The sequence below is a fragment of the Ranitomeya variabilis genome, chromosome 4 (genome assembly GCF_051348905.1).
Source record: "Ranitomeya variabilis isolate aRanVar5 chromosome 4, aRanVar5.hap1, whole genome shotgun sequence".
NCBI lineage: Eukaryota > Metazoa > Chordata > Amphibia > Anura > Dendrobatidae > Ranitomeya > Ranitomeya variabilis.
In genome coordinates this window covers 527,543,368-527,561,232 of record NC_135235.1, presented here as the reverse complement: position 1 = coordinate 527,561,232, position 17,865 = coordinate 527,543,368, and the positions used below count along the sequence as shown (strand labels likewise).

The 17,865-nt window shown below is 39.7% G+C and overlaps 1 protein-coding gene across 6 annotated transcripts in view; it reads left to right on the top strand.

The window, feature by feature from the left end:
- CACNB1 (calcium voltage-gated channel auxiliary subunit beta 1) overlaps window positions 1-17,865 on the top strand; it is a 159,330-nt gene that overhangs the window by 102,493 nt on the left and 38,972 nt on the right. For 4 of the 6 annotated variants that reach the window (XM_077252323.1, XM_077252324.1, XM_077252327.1 and 1 more), the window contains 6 exons: window positions 1,831-1,953; window positions 4,806-4,942; window positions 5,052-5,125; window positions 7,462-7,616; window positions 12,367-12,447; window positions 15,291-15,349. In XM_077252323.1, the coding sequence (XP_077108438.1) occupies window positions 1,831-1,953; window positions 4,806-4,942; window positions 5,052-5,125; window positions 7,462-7,616; window positions 12,367-12,447; window positions 15,291-15,349 (629 nt within the window). Of the gene's footprint in view, window positions 1-1,830; window positions 1,954-4,805; window positions 4,943-5,051; window positions 5,126-7,461; window positions 7,617-12,159; window positions 12,180-12,366; window positions 12,448-15,290; window positions 15,350-17,865 lie in introns of all 6 variants that reach the window. The other 2 variants (XM_077252325.1, XM_077252329.1) reach the window with 1 other exon arrangement.

Genomic DNA, 17,865 nt, shown 5'->3' with positions numbered 1-17,865 from the left:
CAGACCTTAATTAGCCTGTTAGGGTTACAACTATCATCATTTATAAAAACCTAGCCTCCTCTAAACGTGTGCCAAAAAACAACAACCATGGGTTCTTCTAAGCATCTGCCTAGCACTCTGAAGATTAAAATGGTGGAGGCCCACAAAGCAGAAGAAGGACATTAGAAGATAGCAAAGCATTTTCAAATTGTCCCTTCCTCAGTTCTTAGTGTAATTAAGAAATGGCAGTTAACAGGAACAATGAAAGTCAATATAAGGTCTGGAAAACCAAGCAAATTTTCAGTGAGAGTTGCTCATAGGATTACTAGAGAGGCCAATCAGAACCCCCGCTTGACTGCAAAAGACCTTCAGAAAGATTTAGCAGACTCTGGAGTTGTGGTACATTGTTCTACTATTCAGAGACATCTGCGATAATACAGGCTTCATGGAAATGTCATGAGAGGAAAACCTCTCCTGCGTCCTCACCATAAAATTCAGCGTCAGAAGTTTGCAGAAGAACATCTAAACAAGCCTGATGCATTTTGTAAACAACTAATGTGGACCAATGAGGTCAAAACACAACTCTTTGGCCACAATGATCAAAGGTAAGTGTGTAGGAAAAAGGGCACAGAAATTCAGGAAAAGAACATGTCGACAACTATTAAGCATTGGGTGGATCAATCATGTTTTGGGGTTGTGTTACAGCCAGTTGCACAGGAAACAATTCACAGGTAGAGAGAAGAATGGATTCAATGAAATTTGGACAAACTATTAATGCAAACATAACAACATCTGTAAAAAAAGCTGAAGTTGAAAAGACACAAACACATGTCAAAATCCACTATAGACTATTTCAAAAGAAGCAAGCAAGCTTAAGGTTTTACAATGGCCCTTACAGTCCCCTGATCTGAACATCATTGAAAATCTGTGTCTAGACCTTGAAATAGCAGCGCTGGCAAGACAACCCAGGCATCTCACAGAACTGGAAGAATTTTCCAAGGAAGAATGAATGAAAATCCCTTAAACAAGAATTGTCAGACTCTTTGCTGGCTACACAAAGGGTTCACAAGCTGTGCAAAAGGGGTACCAATAGGTACTAACCATGCAGGATGCCTAAACCTTTGCTCATTTTCCTTTTTGTAATTTTTAAAATGTAGAAAATTACAATATTTTTTTTTTGCCTAAAATACAAAGGAAATGGGTAATTTTTAAAGGGGTTTTCCCGCAAACAAACGTATATTTTAATCAACAGATCTTGGAATAATAATAGACTCCACAATTGGATGTGTTTAAAAAATGTTCCTGTGCCCAGGAGATGTGGTATGATCAGACCATGTTCCTGCATGGTCAGACATGACAATTACACAGTACACAGCAGGGGCACATTTATAAGATTATCTCAGCACAGGAACTTTTTTTTTTTTAACACATCCAATTGCGGAAATTATTATTATTACAAGATTTATTTTGTTTGTGGGAAAACCCCTTTTATAGACCATTTCATCTTCAACTTGCTTAATTGTTCACAGCAGTAATTTTGACCAGGAGAGGCTAAACTTTTACATGCCACTGTGTGTATATATACACACTGGGTATAAAACCTCTGCTGATATTGACCCTGGGTATGTATTTAAATCTGTAGCTTGTCAATTTATGTTGTGGATTTTTACTGGTGATTTCTCTTTTGTATTTCATAGGGTGGGTGGTATCTGCAGCAAAATGTCCAACAAATCTCTATGTAATGCAGACTTTTGCCAGAGATTTGCAAGTTTTGCTACTGCATTAAAATCCTAAAAGGATTATTTTCAATCTCCATGTGTTTTACAATGAATGTCTCATCTCTCCTAATAGACCAAGCCAGTGGCTTTTGCAGTACGGACGAATGTAGGATATAACCCGGCTCCTGGAGATGACGCTCCAGTGCAGGGGATGTCCATCAACTTTGATCCCAAAGATTTCCTTCACATCAAGGAGGTATGCTAGGAATGTATTGGATGAGTGCATGAGGACATACTGATGACTGTTATAATCTTATTTCTAGGACCAAGATTATGTATGAAAATGTGATTAATTGTACATCCCCATTTACACAGGAGTATTGACTATTTTGTCATCACAACAATAACGATAACTGGAGAATTAGATACAAATACATTTTTCCCCATAAAGACCATGCCCAATTTTGCCTTAATGTCTACACATCCGTTTATGTTTTTCTCATTATGTCATTTCAGGAGCCATATTTTTTTTTCATCAAACATAGTTATACGAGGGCTTGTTTTATATAGAATTAGTTATATTTTGCAGTGCCCCCATTTCAGGGTACATACAAACTAATGACTAACGTTTATTCTGCCATTAGTTTTGTACATTTTATGCTTATAATTTGCTGCACAACTAAAGCATTAAATAGGTTGGCCACTACTTTTTTATTGATAGCCAATACTTAGGATAGGCCGATAGGCCATCAATATCTAGCCAGTGAAGGTGACAGAGGGAGAGGTCTCCCTCTGTCAATCTCCTTATATGGTGTGGCCTTGGCATGTAAGCGAGTGCTGTTGGACAGAGGGAGCCTCTGGATTGTGATGATTCACTGTCTTTTCACATCCTAATGTAGTTCTATTAGAATGTAAAGAGGCAGCACTGTGACAGGAAACGCTTAAAGGGGTTTTCTAAGCTCTAGACGAATTTGTAGACAAATGCGCACACTTTTCCTACATTCCCAGCGTGAGTGATCCTTCACGTGACCACAAGTATGCAATTTACAAACTTGTGGCCCGCTGTAGAATAGATTTTCATTAGATCATTAAGGGAACACACAGTAACTGCAAAAATTTGTCTAGTGCCTGGAAAACCCTTTTAAGCATATTGCATCTTATGGACCAATCACCCATATACCCACAGCCATTTTCACGAAAAGTAGATTATAGCACAGACTTGATAAATTAGGGCTTTGTGATAGACTAACCTCTGCGATTTTTAGTACAGATTACAGCTTTCTGCCAATTAACTATTTTTGTACAGATGAGAAATCGTGGCCTGGTGATGTAATGTAACGTATTCCATATGTCGTTTTTTTCACTCACTTATATTGGATCGAAAAAGTCAGAGTTTTACTCTACGGTCGTATGATTTCTATTGAGAACATCTCATGGAATGGAAACTTCTTAACCTTGAAGTTTATACAGTGCAAAAAAACTCAATTTGTATTCCCTTCTGCATTGACAATGTGTGAAGTCCTTACTGAACAGCATGTGTCCTTCCTGCCTGCAGTATGTCCGTTATTAACCTACACAAGGCTTTCCTATCACTCATGAACCATCGTGTATACATTTGTACTGCTACTGATCTAATAGCTGCTATTTGCATAATTTGAAAAATGAAAATTAAATATTTTGGTAGGTTTATTGCAGGAAGCCACTTTATTGGCTGAACCAATATATGTGAGATATCAATGTATGAACACTTATGGTCCAGTGACATCACTGATGCGTTCCATAACATACACTGAATACATCATCTAGGCTAGGCTGCAAGGCTTTCTGTACCCAGGGTAAAAATTCAGTTCACGTCGACCCATCTCTATACCATAATGTCTAAGGCCTCATTCAGATGGCCATTTTTTTTTGCACACAAGAAAAACAGATTATTTTACATCAGTGAACTAGATCCAATTTTCATCCATTTTTGTTCCATTTGTCCATTTTTACCACTAGTGCGGAATCCATTTAGTATGCAAAAAAAAAGAAAAAAAAACAACAGTAAAAAACGCACAGCATTCGGATAACACGAGGATGGCATTTATGTGCTGTTGTTTTTTTTCACCAATCTACTGATTTGAATGAGTGACTTTAATCTGTGATTCAGATAAAAAATGGACATGCATTTACCGGTATTTTTGCTTTTTTTCTGTTGCTGACACTCGGCCCACAAAAAAACATGGACATGTGCTCAGCCCCATGGACTATAACCATAGGAATGAGACCTGAGGCAGAGTGACTTCTTGACGCCTACACAAAAAAGCATGTGGAGCGTTCCCCTTTTCCTTGCTACATCCTCTCTGACCTTATTAATTGTGGTTTTTAGTGCGCAATAATATTATTTCTGCATTCTATAATTATAATCTATTGCATACGAATTAAAAAAAGGTAATCACACCCTCTCCTCTTTCAGTGCTCCAAGGGTCCAATCATGATCTCCATACTTCCTGTTTGGTTAGACAGGCATGTGATTGCTGCAGCCAATGGTGATCCATGGGTCACTGCTGTGGTCAGTGATTGGCTGCAGCTGTCACATGCCCATCCGGATTTAACAGGAGGTAGGAAAACTTGTAAAGGGATGTTGGATGGGTTTTAAAAACGTGAGCATGCGAAAAAAAGCTGTGGAGGTAAAAAGCGGACAAAATAGGGTAATCCTATTAGAGGAGGATATGATTAAAACTGATATTGCTCACCTAGGGGATTGTATTGTGATCCCTAGTTGAAAGTACAACTGCTGCTGCCTAATGGCTGAGGGTGACTCTCAGTAGGATAAAAACACTTTAAAATAGGCTGTTGTTTTTTTTTACTTGAAAAATTACACTGTTGAAACTCGTAATCTAGTTAAAGGACCCTTATCTACGTCAATCACGAGAAGAAAGTTTGTTCCAGTTGCGCAGCCTATTTTAAAGTGTTTTTATCCTATTGATGAAAAATGTTAGCTTGTTGTAGTATGACCTCCAAATAAAAAAGATCCCTTCCTGTAGTCATTTTTATGAGGAAGCTAGATATTGATGCAGACTATGAACTCTTCCATTAACTTGCCTTTCAATGAACCATTATTCCCAGAAATACAATAATGACTGGTGGATCGGGCGAGCAGTGAGGGAGGGCTGTGAAGTTGGGTTCATCCCCTCTCCTGTCAAGTTGGAACATATGAGAATGCTGCAGGAACAGAAGATGCGACAGAGCCGGCTCAGTACCAGGTGAAAACCTTATGTCTGTGCTAGGAAATAAAAGTTCTAGTGTCTCCTATAGTTTTACTGATTCATTGATTGCACTTTATATGTAATTTCTCCTACTTTTACCCTGCAGTAAATCCATTGGGAATTCAAACAGTTTAGGAGATGTGGGTGGTGGTACCCGCAGACCAACCCCTCCAGCAACAGGTGAGGGATATGTTCTATTGTCTTCTCTCTGAAAAACAATACCAAGAAAGCATAGTCCAGTTACACTGCTTGGTACATCTTTTACTCATGTGCACAATTCATATATCACAAGTCATCACTATTTTTTTTCTGTCCGCAATATGATCTGCATTTCAAGCTGGACCATTATGACCACCAAGCAATGGCATTTTGTCTCAATATATAGATGCCATATAATAGTTAAAAACTTGCACCTTGTTAACAGTGCAGAAGTAAAATGGTTGGATGTTAGATGCAAATAGATCCAAGGGTGTGGCATTAACTTATTTGATGATTTTTTTCCTTTTTTTCTACTCTCGGAGATAGGCAGATGCACATTAACCTAAGCTGAACAAGGTGGGGTGGGGTGGGGTGATTGCTTCCGTGAAACAATCAATAGTTAACTAATGTCTATGGTCAGCATAGGTCTGAGTGACAAGACAAAGATCCTAGATGCATTCACATTGCATACCTCAACTGTACTTCATATCCTCTAGCACCTGTTACCCAAAAATCCCATGTCCTGTTTATTCATCTTCATGCCTTTTTCTCATCCTTTTAACTCTTTTTTTCTTTACTCGATGGTTGATACCTTTTTAATGGCTAACTGGAAAGGTGATGACAAATAGCAAGCGTTCGTGACAACTTCTCTACATCAGGCATGGTTTACCCCAATATCTGCAGAGTACCATAAAAGTTAATTTATTTCTTCAATACAAAAAGTGAAACTCATATATTAGATAGAGTAATTACAAATAAAGTGATCTATTTCAAGTGTATATTTTTGTTAATGTTGATGATTATGGTTTACAGCCAATGAAAACCCAAAAGTCATTATCTCAGTAAATGAGAATACTTTATAACACCTGCTTGAAAAACGATTTTAAAATCAGAAATGTTGGTCTACTGAAACATATGTTCAGTAAATGCACTCAATACTTGGTTGGGGTCCCTTTTGCATCAATTACCGCATCAATGCGGCGTGGCATGGAGGCGATCAGCCTGTGGCACTGCTGAGGTGTTATGGAAGCCCAGGTTACTGTGATAACAGCCTTCAGCTCGTCTGCATTGTTGGGTCTGGTGTCTCATCTTTCTCTTGACAATACCCCACAGATTCTCTATGGGGTTAAGGTCAGGAGAGATTGCTGGCAAATCAAGCACAGTGATAGTGTTGATTTTAAACCAGGTATTGGTACTTTTGACAGTGTGAACAGGTGCCAAGTCCTACTGGAGAATGAAATTTCCATCTGCAAAAAGCTTGTTGGCAGAGGGAAGCATGAAGTGCTCTAAAATTTCCTGGTAGACGCCTGCGTTAACTTTGGTCTTGAAAAAACACAGGGGACCTACACCAGCAGATGACATGGCTCCCCAAACCATCACTGATTGTGGAAACTTCACACTAGACCTCAAGCAGATTGGATTGTGGCCTCTCCACTCTTCCTCCAGACTCTGGGACCTTTATTTCCAAATGAAATGGAAAATTTACTTTCATCTGAAAACAACACCTTGGCCCATTGAGCAACATTCCAGTTCTTTTTCTCCTTGGCCCAGGTAAAACGCTTCTGGCATTGTCTATTGGTCATGAGTGGCTTGACACAAGGAATGCAACACTTGTAGCTCATGTCCTGGATACGTCTGTGTGTGGTGGCCCTTGAAGCAATGACTCCAGCAGCAGTCCACTCCTTGTGAATCTCCCCCCAATTTTTGAATGGCCTTTTCTTAACAATCCTTTCAAGGCTGCGGTTATCCCGGTTGCTTGTGCACCTTTTTCTATCACACTTTTTCCTTCCACTCAACTTTCCATTAATATGCTTGGATATAGCACTCTATAAACAGCCAGCTTCTTTAGCAATGACCTTTTGTGGCTTACCCTCCTTGTGGAGTCTGTCAGTGACTGTGTTCTGGACATCTATCAAGTCAGCAGGAAGCCTTTGCAGGTGTTTTTTGTTAATTATTTTAATTTACTGAGATAATGACTTTTGGGGTTTCATTGGCTGTAAGCCATAATCATCAACATTAACAGAAATAAACACTTGAAATAGAGCGCTCTGTTTGTAATGACTATAATGAGATTTCCCCACTAAGTTTGTGGGGGCATCACTATTACAGTTACAAATTAAAAGGTATCAACCACTTAGGACTCTCAGTTTCTAATTTTTTTCTGTATACTGGCTAACATGGTACACCTGATTTCTTTTCTCTCCTTTTTTCCTACATTTGTGTTGCTGTAACTCTCTGGCATTATCTACTTTATTTTTATCACTTTTTTATCCTTCTTGTTCTCTCCGACACACCTCTTTCCACCTCTCCATCTTCAGGTCCCTTAGAAAACCAATTAGTGTATGACATAGATGCTGTTGATTTAGAATACGATGAAACAGAGCCTCAGCCTGTGCAGCAAGCACCCAACACCAGCACAGGGAGCGTAACAACCCCCACGTCCACTACCAAACGTGTCCCTTTCTTTAAGAAGGTAACCAGTTGTATACCCATTATCACCACTAACCCCCAAACTATCCATCAAAGTTTGTGGTTTGGTCTTAGAGCCCTAATACAGGATTGTGTAGATTTTATAACATGAAGCTTGTGTTTTGCCGAGTGTTTATTAGCAGAAGTGTGATAGGCATCTGTGTGCATGTGCTTGTGTTCTTTAAAAGCTATGCTCAAATGTATGGAAATTGATACTGGGTACAGAGGACATAATTGTAGCACCAACTCAGCAACTAGGTGTCATGTTTGACATATTGTATGAAAAAGGCTAGATTAATACCACCTATAGCTATGTAACTATGTCAGGAGACATATACAGTGTATTACCCATATGGTTGTATAAGGCCGACATGCCATATGCTGAAAATTACTATTTTGATGTCTGCAAAGTGTGCCACATATGTTTCACCTATCAGTCAGACAGTCAGAGCTGTAAATGGACACTTGGCACTAATACTTGCAACACTGATCCTCCAACTAAAAGCTAGAAAGTTCTCTATTTCTCGTCCCCTGAGAAGGTCATTTATTGAGTGCAACCCACTAAACCTCTCATCACCACAGAGTGACAAGTTCCCAATAACTGATACAAGGTAAAGCACTTTTCCAGCTCATTTTGTAAGTTACTGCTTTTATCAAAGCATAGTGTAAATTGAAGACGTTTGCTCCAGAGGTTTCATTGGAAGGCAAGAAGCAGGCATTAGAGGTGGCCGACTGTACAGTAAATATGACTTCACGGTACCACAACGTAAAGGCATTTAGAAGAATTTTTTCCAGAAGAGCACATATCCATATTTCCTGCAGTTATCATACAGCAGGCCATACTTCAATATCAATGTCGAGATGATCATTTGTAGCACTTTAAAAAATATTAAATGAGAACGTTCCTAAAGCATTGTTCCCCTACTGTGAAAAGTGGATTAGAAGAGAAATAAATATAAAACACAAGTCCAATTCTTCTTGTGTGGTTCATCCAGTCTGATCACCAATGGTTTTACCATTCAGAATTCTCTCTTCTCTTTGCTAAGACGCTGATCATGTCGTAGTGCCCTATAGGCACCAGGCCTGGGTTTAGCTTCTACCCCCGGACTCTATAGCTACTGTGTAAACTGCATTGGGAACTTAACCCCTTAACCCCCAGAGGTTTTTTTTCTGTTTTGCCTTTTTTGTTTTTCGCTCCCCTCCTTCCCAGAGCCATAACTTTCTTATTTTTCCGTCAATATGGCCATGTGAAGACTTATTTTTTGCGTGACGAGTTGTACTTTTGAACGACACCATTGGTTTTACCATGTTATGTACTAAATGGGAAAAAAATTCAAAGTGCGGTGAAATTGGAAAAAAAGTGCAATCCCACACTTGTTTTTTGTTTGGCTTTTTTACTAAGTTCCCAAAATGCTAAAACTGACCTGCCATTATGATTCTCCAGGTCATTACAAGTTCAAAAACACCAAATATGTCTAGTTTTTTTTTATCTAAGTGGTGAAAAAAAATTCCAAACTTTGCTAAAAAAAATGTTAAAAAATTGTGCAATTTTCCGTTATTTGTAGCATCTTCATTTTTCGTGATCTGGGGTCGGGTGAGGGGTTATTTTTGTGGGACGAGCTGACGTTTTTTATTATACCATTTTGGTGCAGATACGTTCTTTTGATCGCCCATTATTGCATTTTAATGCAATGCGGCAGCAATCAAAAAAACGTAATTCTGGCGGTTTCACTTTTTTTCTCGCTACGCCGTTTAGCGATCAGGTTAATCCTTTTTTTTTATTGATAGATCGGGCAATTCTGAACCCGGCGATACCAAATATGTGTAGGTTTGATTTTTCTTTTATATTTTGAATGTGGCGAAAGGGGGGTGATTTAAACTTTTATATTTTTTTTATTTTTTTCATATTTTTAAAAACATTTTCTTTTAAATTTTGGCATGCTTCAATAGCCTCCATGGGAAGATAGAAGCTGCCATAACTCGATCGCCTCTGCTACATAGAGGCGATGCTCAGGCTGCCTCTATGTAGTAGATTTACAGCATTGCTATGAGCGCCGACAACAGGGTGGCGCTCATAGCAATCCGGCATCAACAACCATAGAGGCCTCTGATGTCATGCCGACACACTGATGACCCCCAGATGGCCGGAAGCGCTTGTTAAATGCCGCTGTCAGAGTTTGACAGCGGTATTTAACTAGTTAATAGGTGTGGGTGGATCGTGATTCCTCCACGCCTATTGCGGGCACATGTCAGCTGTTCAAAACAGCTGACATGTCCTGGCTTTGATGCGGGCTCACCGCCGGAGCCCGCATGAAAGCGGAGGTTCTGCCATCGGACGTACTACTCCATCAGATGGCAGAAAGGGATTAAAACCATTAAGATTTGAAAATTCCCTCAAATATTAAAATCAATTCACCATTTGAGGAACAAAAAAGCATTGTGTGCTCAGATGTCACTCAGGACTAATTTGCCTGTTAGAAGGACCATAATTTGGGAGTCTGGAAGAGCAGAAAAAGAAAAATATTATACACTGTATGGGCTAAAGTATTAGGGCACTCCTCTTAATCAAAGAATTCAGGTTGTTCATTCAGTCCCATTGTCACAGATGTATAAAATCCATCCCCTCACCATGCAGTCTGCCTTTAGTAATTTCTGTAAAAGAATGGTTCGTCCTGAAAAGCTCCTTAATACCAGCGCAGTCCTGTAATAGGACGTCAGCAATGTAACAAGTCAGTTTCTTTCTTCTTAAATATTACTCCATAAACTGTGAGTAACATTATTGAAAATGTAAAAAGTTTAGGAATTACAGCAACTTAATCAAAGTGGTCGATCGCGTAAGGTTACAGAACTGGGTCGCCAAGTACTGAGTCACATATTACATAAAAGTTACCAACACTCTGCAGACTCCATAACTGCAGAATCCATACCTCTTTCATTAACATTAGTACATAAACTGTGCACCGGGAGCTAAATGGCATTGGTTTCTAAGACTGACCAACAGCATGCCAGCCTTATATCACCAAGCACAATGGCAAGCGTTGCGTGGAGTGGTGTAAAGCTACCACCACTGGACTCTAGAGCAGTGGAAATGTGTTCTGTGGAGTGACAAATCACTTCTCCACCTGGCAGGCTGATGGACAATTCTGGGTTTGGAGAATTCCAGGAGAACGTTACCTGACTGAATACTTTGTGCCAGCTGTAAAGTTTGGTGGAGGAGGGATAATGCTATGTGGTTGTTTCTCAGGGGTCGACCTAGGCCCCTTAATCTCAATGAATGGAACCATTAACGTTTCACCATACCAAAACATTTTGGACAATTGTATGCTCTCAACTTTGTTGGAACAGTTTGCGGAAGGCCCTTTTCTGTCCCAGCATGGCTGTGCCCTAGTGCACAAAGCAAGGTCCATAAAGACATGGTTGGAAGAACTTGGCTGGCCACACAAAGCCCTGACTTCAACCCCATCAAACACCTTTGGGATGAATTAGAACTAAAATTGTGATCCAGGAACTCTCCTCCAACATTGGTATCTGACCTCACAAATGTTCTTCTGGATAAATGGGCAAAAACTGCTACAGACACCTCCAAAATCTTGTAGAAAGTCTTCAGAGAGGAGTGGAAACTATTATAGCTGCATTATATATGTCTATGTATTTAGAATGGGATGTCATAACAGCTCCTATAGGTGGACCATTTTGGGGGTTTTGTGTGAAATGATGTGCAATTTGCCTTTTTTCTCAGTTTTTTTGTGTTGTTCTAATAATCACAAAGGCAATAAACATGTGCACAACAAAACATGTGTAATTGCAATAATTTTCTAAGAGAAATAGTTAACTTTCTGGAACAATTTCAAGGGTGCCAACACTTTCGGTCATGACTGTAGTTCTTATACATATTGTATATACCATTCATCTCTGTTTTAGACTTTTTCTTTCAAGCTGCATCACTAAGCAGCCTTCTTGTTACCCCCTACCCCAATCTAATGAGCAGTGGTCAGTTTATTACATGACATAATCTGATTCAGATTCATATATGATCTTAAAGGGATTGTATGATATTGGAGGAAAAAGATCTTTGTTTTTATCCAGATACTGCACCACTTATGTCCATGCTGTGGGCTGTGGCTTTTTTTGCCACTCAGCCCCATTTATGTAAATGGAGCTGAGCTGTAATACCAGACACAGCTTATGGACAAGATTGATGCTGTTTCTAGTGGAAAACGGTCTGTTAATCTCAGACATCTCCATTAATTATCTGATACGGATCTGCAATAACCAGTGACAGTCATCTACTGTATATCTTTCACATGATAGCTCTGTATGGATGCCCATTCTACATATGCATGTCATGTAATTATTGCAGTAACCCGCATGGTTTGTTTTCTTTTCTCCCCTTTTTCATCTCTCTCCTATCTTCTGACTATTCACCAATCTGCCTCCTTATCACCCCTTAACCTATACCCCTTCATTTCTCAACTTTTCTTGACCCTCATCTATTATACCCGTCATTTTGCACATTTCTTATTTCATTTCGGACTGCCTATAAATAGCCAAACAGAGACAGAAGTCAGTAAGTAATTGTATATGTCTCCTGTATTGCCTCTATCGTTCACCTGTCTAGTTTTGATGTGTAATTTCCCTGAATCGTGCATGCTGTGATGTGTTTGTGGTACATTTGGACAAAAACATTTGCATGACACTTAATGCATGAAGGTAAGGAGCAGCAGAAGAGAAATGACCTGGTCTTTGTCTTCTAGACTGAGCACATCCCTCCATACGATGTGGTTCCATCCATGAGGCCCATCATTTTAGTTGGACCCTCACTGAAAGGATATGAGGTATATGAACTAAGCAAACACTTTATACATACCAATGTTTCTTGATTCTCCAATGAAATGTCCCCGTCAAATAAAATTTCACACTTTGAATGTAACTGAAAAGTTGAGTAAATACTATCACTTATACTTTGCAGTGATTTCATTGTTTTCGCCATCCATATACATAGCTTCCGTGGTTTAGCTTCATTTGGCTGTCTGACATATAAATTATATAATGTAGTTGAGGTGGCTGATGGGTGGACTGCCATCTGCTATCCCTTCAGTCTATCCTTTTTAACATAAATCCTTGGCCAAGCATGTAAATTGTTGTCAAAGGGCGAGGAGAAGAATAAGCCACTGCCAGACTCTCCTACCGGTGTCTTTATACACATTAAAGTCATCTGAACCTGACAATTTCATATGGGGGCCTCCAGTTTCTCCTGTGACAGATGATTTTGGTGGAATTAATGGTTGGGCAATTTGAATTTACATGACCTACCTTTGTTAGACTTGTTTAGCTCAGAGCTATTTCATGGGAAGAGCCAGTTTTTTCGATGTAGTCCATAAAAGAAAAAGAGACCCCATAGCAAAGATATTTTCCCCAATATGTTGGGTTTGGTACACAGCATAAAGTTGCTTGGTATCTGATCTTGCCTTCCTGCTCATTCCAGCACATTTGCGCTAATTCTCCTTTCTGCCTTGTTTGACATCACTGAAGTGGGGAGTACTGCACAGGTTCTTACCATCCATTACCAAATTAGATGGAATTCAACATGGTTAGGTTGCCTCAAGGATCCCAATGCCAGCATATGGGAGGTTATGTCAGCCAGTAGGACAACAAACACATTAGATGATATGGCGGACTTTTATCTAACGTCTACAATTTGTGAGCCTCATTACGTGTATATGCTGAGAAAGCTCTTGGCACATTTGCCATATGTATTCATTTTCAGTAATCCTGACTCACCTAGAATATGATAAAACAGAAAAAAAGCTGCCATACATGCCAACACCTGGTCACAATACTAGTGCACCGTGGTAAGATTCCATTATATAGTTTATAGTAGTGCTGTAGAATAATAGAAAAATAGGAAAACAAAAGTTAATTTTTTTCATATTGGATGTAAATTACCGTAACTGCCAAGTGTCCACTTAGCAAGAGAAGTGTCCTGGCCCTGTGTTAGAAAACCCTTCCAATTCCCTCCACTTTCATCTTGATTGATGGTTTAGATTTAACTGATGTGGTTTGTTAAGGGTTTGATACCTGGCTCCCTTGAAAGTGGTAAAGAAAGTAGTTTGCAATGTTGCTCAACTTTTCATGTATTTAAACTGTAGACAAATGTAAAGTGTCATTGGAAAGCTGTGTTTAGAGGGGTTGTCCTGGACTTTTACATGGATGGCCTATCCTAATAGGTCATCAATATTTGATCGGTGGGGGTGTGACACCTTTGCCTATCAGCTGTTCCCTGTTTGAATAGAGGTGGATGTGCAATACCCGGTCATGGCCACTATACAACTGACAAAGCTGTGCAGCTCCACAACTGAGCACTTGTGCCCGGCATTGGTTAAGCTGAGGAGGATAAGGTGGAGCATGTGCCTGACCTACCAGGCGTTGACGACCGACTAATCTGCCTTGGCGATGTATTTAGCTATAGGGCAGGGACAGTAAACTGAATGTTACTATCAACTTTTCTTTTCTTCTTTTTTTTTGGTTTTCAAATGGTCTATAGGTTTTTAGGCCTTAGGCTGCTTTCACGCATCAGTTTTTTGCCGTCAGGCACAATCCGGCGAATTTTGAAATAAACGGACCTGGCAAAAGTTGCCGCCGGATCCGTTTTTTTTTCTCATAGACTTGTATTAGTGACGGATTGCGACGGATGGCCTCATGTTTCATCAGTTTTTCGCCAGATCTGTCGAAGATTGTTTCTCCAGCGGCCGGAGAAAATGGACAAAGTAACGTTTTTTGTCTGTCGAAAAAACGCACAGCGACAGATCCGTCGCCATCCGTTGTTTGATATAATGGAACCCTATGGCGCCGGATCGGTCAAATGATCCAATTAGCTGGATCAGCTAGTCGGATCCATCGAAAAAACGGATCCGCCGCATCCTTTTTTCCACAATCTGCAACGGATCTGTTTTTTTCAACATTCAACGGATTTTGCCGGACTGCATAAAACTGATGTGTGAAAGCAGCTTAGTCCCACAACAGTATTTGGTGTTTTGCATTAGTGTTTGTAAAGGCTAGGTTCACATTGCGTTAATGTGTGCACGCTAACGGACAGCGTTGCACGGCGAAAATGTCGCAATTAACGCCGTGCAACGGGTCCGTTAGCGCACCCATTGACAGCAATGTGAAGTTTCCCTGTAGCGCATCGCTAGCGCGTGCCTTTTTCGGCTCGCGCTAGCGATGTGCCGTTCTTCTGGGGCGCGCCTCGGACGCTGCTTGCAGCGTCCGCGGTGCGCCCGAGGTCCGTTCCCCGCTCTTGCAGATCGGGGATCTGCGAGAGCGGGGACGTTAACGCGACCCCTAACGCGGCCCCTAAATAAACATTGCATTAGCGCAATCCGCTAGCGCTAAACGGTTTGCCCTAACGCAATGTGAACCTAGCCTAAGCCAAAATAAAGAGTGGAATTTACAGAGAGAAGAGCTATAATTGTCTGGTCTGGTGTTTTGTAGCCACACCTAGTTTTGGTTTAGAAATATTACAAATACGAATGAATTAAATATTACATTATTTGTTTCTTCCTTTTTTTCCTCATTTGGTCAATTGTGTGGCCTTCCTATTCATATCCTGTCAGTCTTATTCTATTTGTTTGGCAATAGCTAATCTGCAGTTCTCTAACATTTCTTTGTATACCCGCAGGTCACTGATATGATGCAGAAAGCTTTGTTTGACTTCTTGAAGCATCGCTTTGATGGAAGGTATTCATCCCCTTGAATGCTGATTTGTGAATTTGTGAATAAGCAGATAAACAGACGGGCAATCTAAGAAAAATATAGCCTAACATTGATACAGTCTAATATTGTTAAACTACGGTATATGAAAAGAAAATCTGATTGAAAAAATATATATTTATATACACTAGTAGCAAGTAAAGATCTTGAAAATCAGAGATGGCTAAAGTACAAAAAATGTACAATAGCTGGAAACGTTTTAAAATAAAATACGTTGGGTTTTTTTCAAGTAAACTTAATCACATTCCATCACGTGACTGCGCTTTGACATCCTATAAGGACGTGTCACTTTCCATTAGGGAGTGAAAAACAGTAATTATTCACCCAGAGATCATGATTCCAGGGCTACTGCCCTGCACTCATTTTTCCTTGCTAGCAAAGATATAGCAGAAGGAATTGAGCATCGTTAGAGTTTTCAGCTCTCATTCAACTTTTTACTTGCCATGGTCAATAGCAATCGCACCATGTAAAGTGACAGAAGGAGATTGCTCCTTCTGTCATTTCATTGGCTCCCTGCAGTGTGATAACTGAGAGACAATGGTTTCTATAGGAATCTATATGGCCTTCAGCGTGCCATAGATCAAAGCTTAATAGATCATTCCATAGGCTGTATACTGACTGACTGTAAGTATATAATGACAATGTGAATAATGCACTGCACTACAGAAGTAGTAGTGTATTATCTATGTGATCAAAGGATCCTGGGTAGCTGATGGTTACTATGGCCTAACAATGGTATCTAGTGTGTCATAGCTCAAACCCTAAGGCTGCCGTCACACTAGCAGTATTTGGTCAGTATTTTACATCAGTATTTGTAAGCCAAAACCAGGAGTGGGTGATAAATACAGAAGTGGTGCATATGTTTCTATTATACTTTTCCTCTAATTGTTCCACTCCTGGTTTTGGCTTACAAATACTGATGTAAAATACTGACCAAATACTGCTAGTGTGACGGCAGCCTAAAGGTTGCACAATGTATTAGGCAGTCTAACATTATAAGGGTAGCTTCACACAATTGTAAGAGTTTCATCCAGAAAAGTGGGAAAACATTTTCTCACTTGTCATCCGTGCGCAGTCCGTTTTTTACAGCAGCATCTATTTTTATTTTAGCATCTATATTTTCATGAAAATCAGATCCTATACTGTTGCATCCAAAAACTTTTTGGACACACATAGACTTGAATGGCCAACTCTCATCCGATTTATGGAAGAAACTAGTGCTTGCTGCAATTTTTTGTCAGACACAGATTCAGTTAGTGAAAAAAATTGTTCATCTGCACTGCCCCATTGAATAACATTGGTCCAAGTGCAATCCGATTTTTAAACAGACAGCACTCGGACCAGAAATACAGTCATGTGCACAAGCCCTAACAGTATAATGCACTGTACATGCACTACAGTAGTGCAGGGTATTATCTATGATATCAAAGGATCACGTGTTGAAGTCCCCTTGTGGGACTAATAAATATTGTAAAAAAATATAAATATATCTATAAATCTTGATTAAGTAGAATTTGAAAAGATGGCAGTTACTACTGTTAAGATTCTATGTAGACAGGATGTGGGATGAGGGAGGGTCAGAAGCTAGAGTTATAGCTCCTCCCTCCTCCCTTCTACATAGAATCTTACCAGCACCAACTGTCATCTCCTATCTCGACAGATTTTACCTGTAAATTGAGAATTTTGAAAATGCTTGATTAATGCTGTCAGAGAAAGAAGCAGATTTCTCTGATCAGATTTTCATGTGTACTATTAATTTATTAAATACAAATGAAAACGAAGCCATGCCCTTTTCCAGCTAAACAGTACCCCATCTTGTAACAGTGTTTAGAACACATCATAAGAAGCTCTAAAACCACATGCAACAATTTGCACTGGCTGTAGTACGTCTGGCAGAATTTGTGTTTGTGAGGCATTCTATAACATTTATAATGATATGGAAATCCCCAGAGTTAATGTAGTACTCTGGGTGTAGTGTGTGTCATGGAGACAGAGGCTTTGTACAAAGTCACACAGTGACTCATTCCATGCAGTGCTCCGCAGGCCGCATTCCCACCAGCTCAGCAGAAATGAGGACTATTTATATGCGAATATGAGTGGAAATGCTCTGGACAGTCCATACGATACCTTAATCCACGGATTATCCAGCTCTTGCTCATCCTCCCCTGAACTGGGATTTTCTAAATATCAATGGCATAATAATAATAATAATAATTTTTATTTATAAAGCGCCAACATATTCCGCAGCACTTTACAATTAAGCGGGGACATGTGCAAACAATAAATTCAATACAGGTTAAGACAATTTAAACAGTGACATTAGGAGTGAGGTCCCTGCTCGCAAGCTTACAATCTACAAGGAAATGGGGGGACACAATAGGTGTAAAGTGCTTGTTATTTCAGGTCTGGCAATTATAATACATAGGGATTTTCATACAAAGCTGCATGATCCGGTCATCAGCCCGTGTGTTTAAGTGCAATAG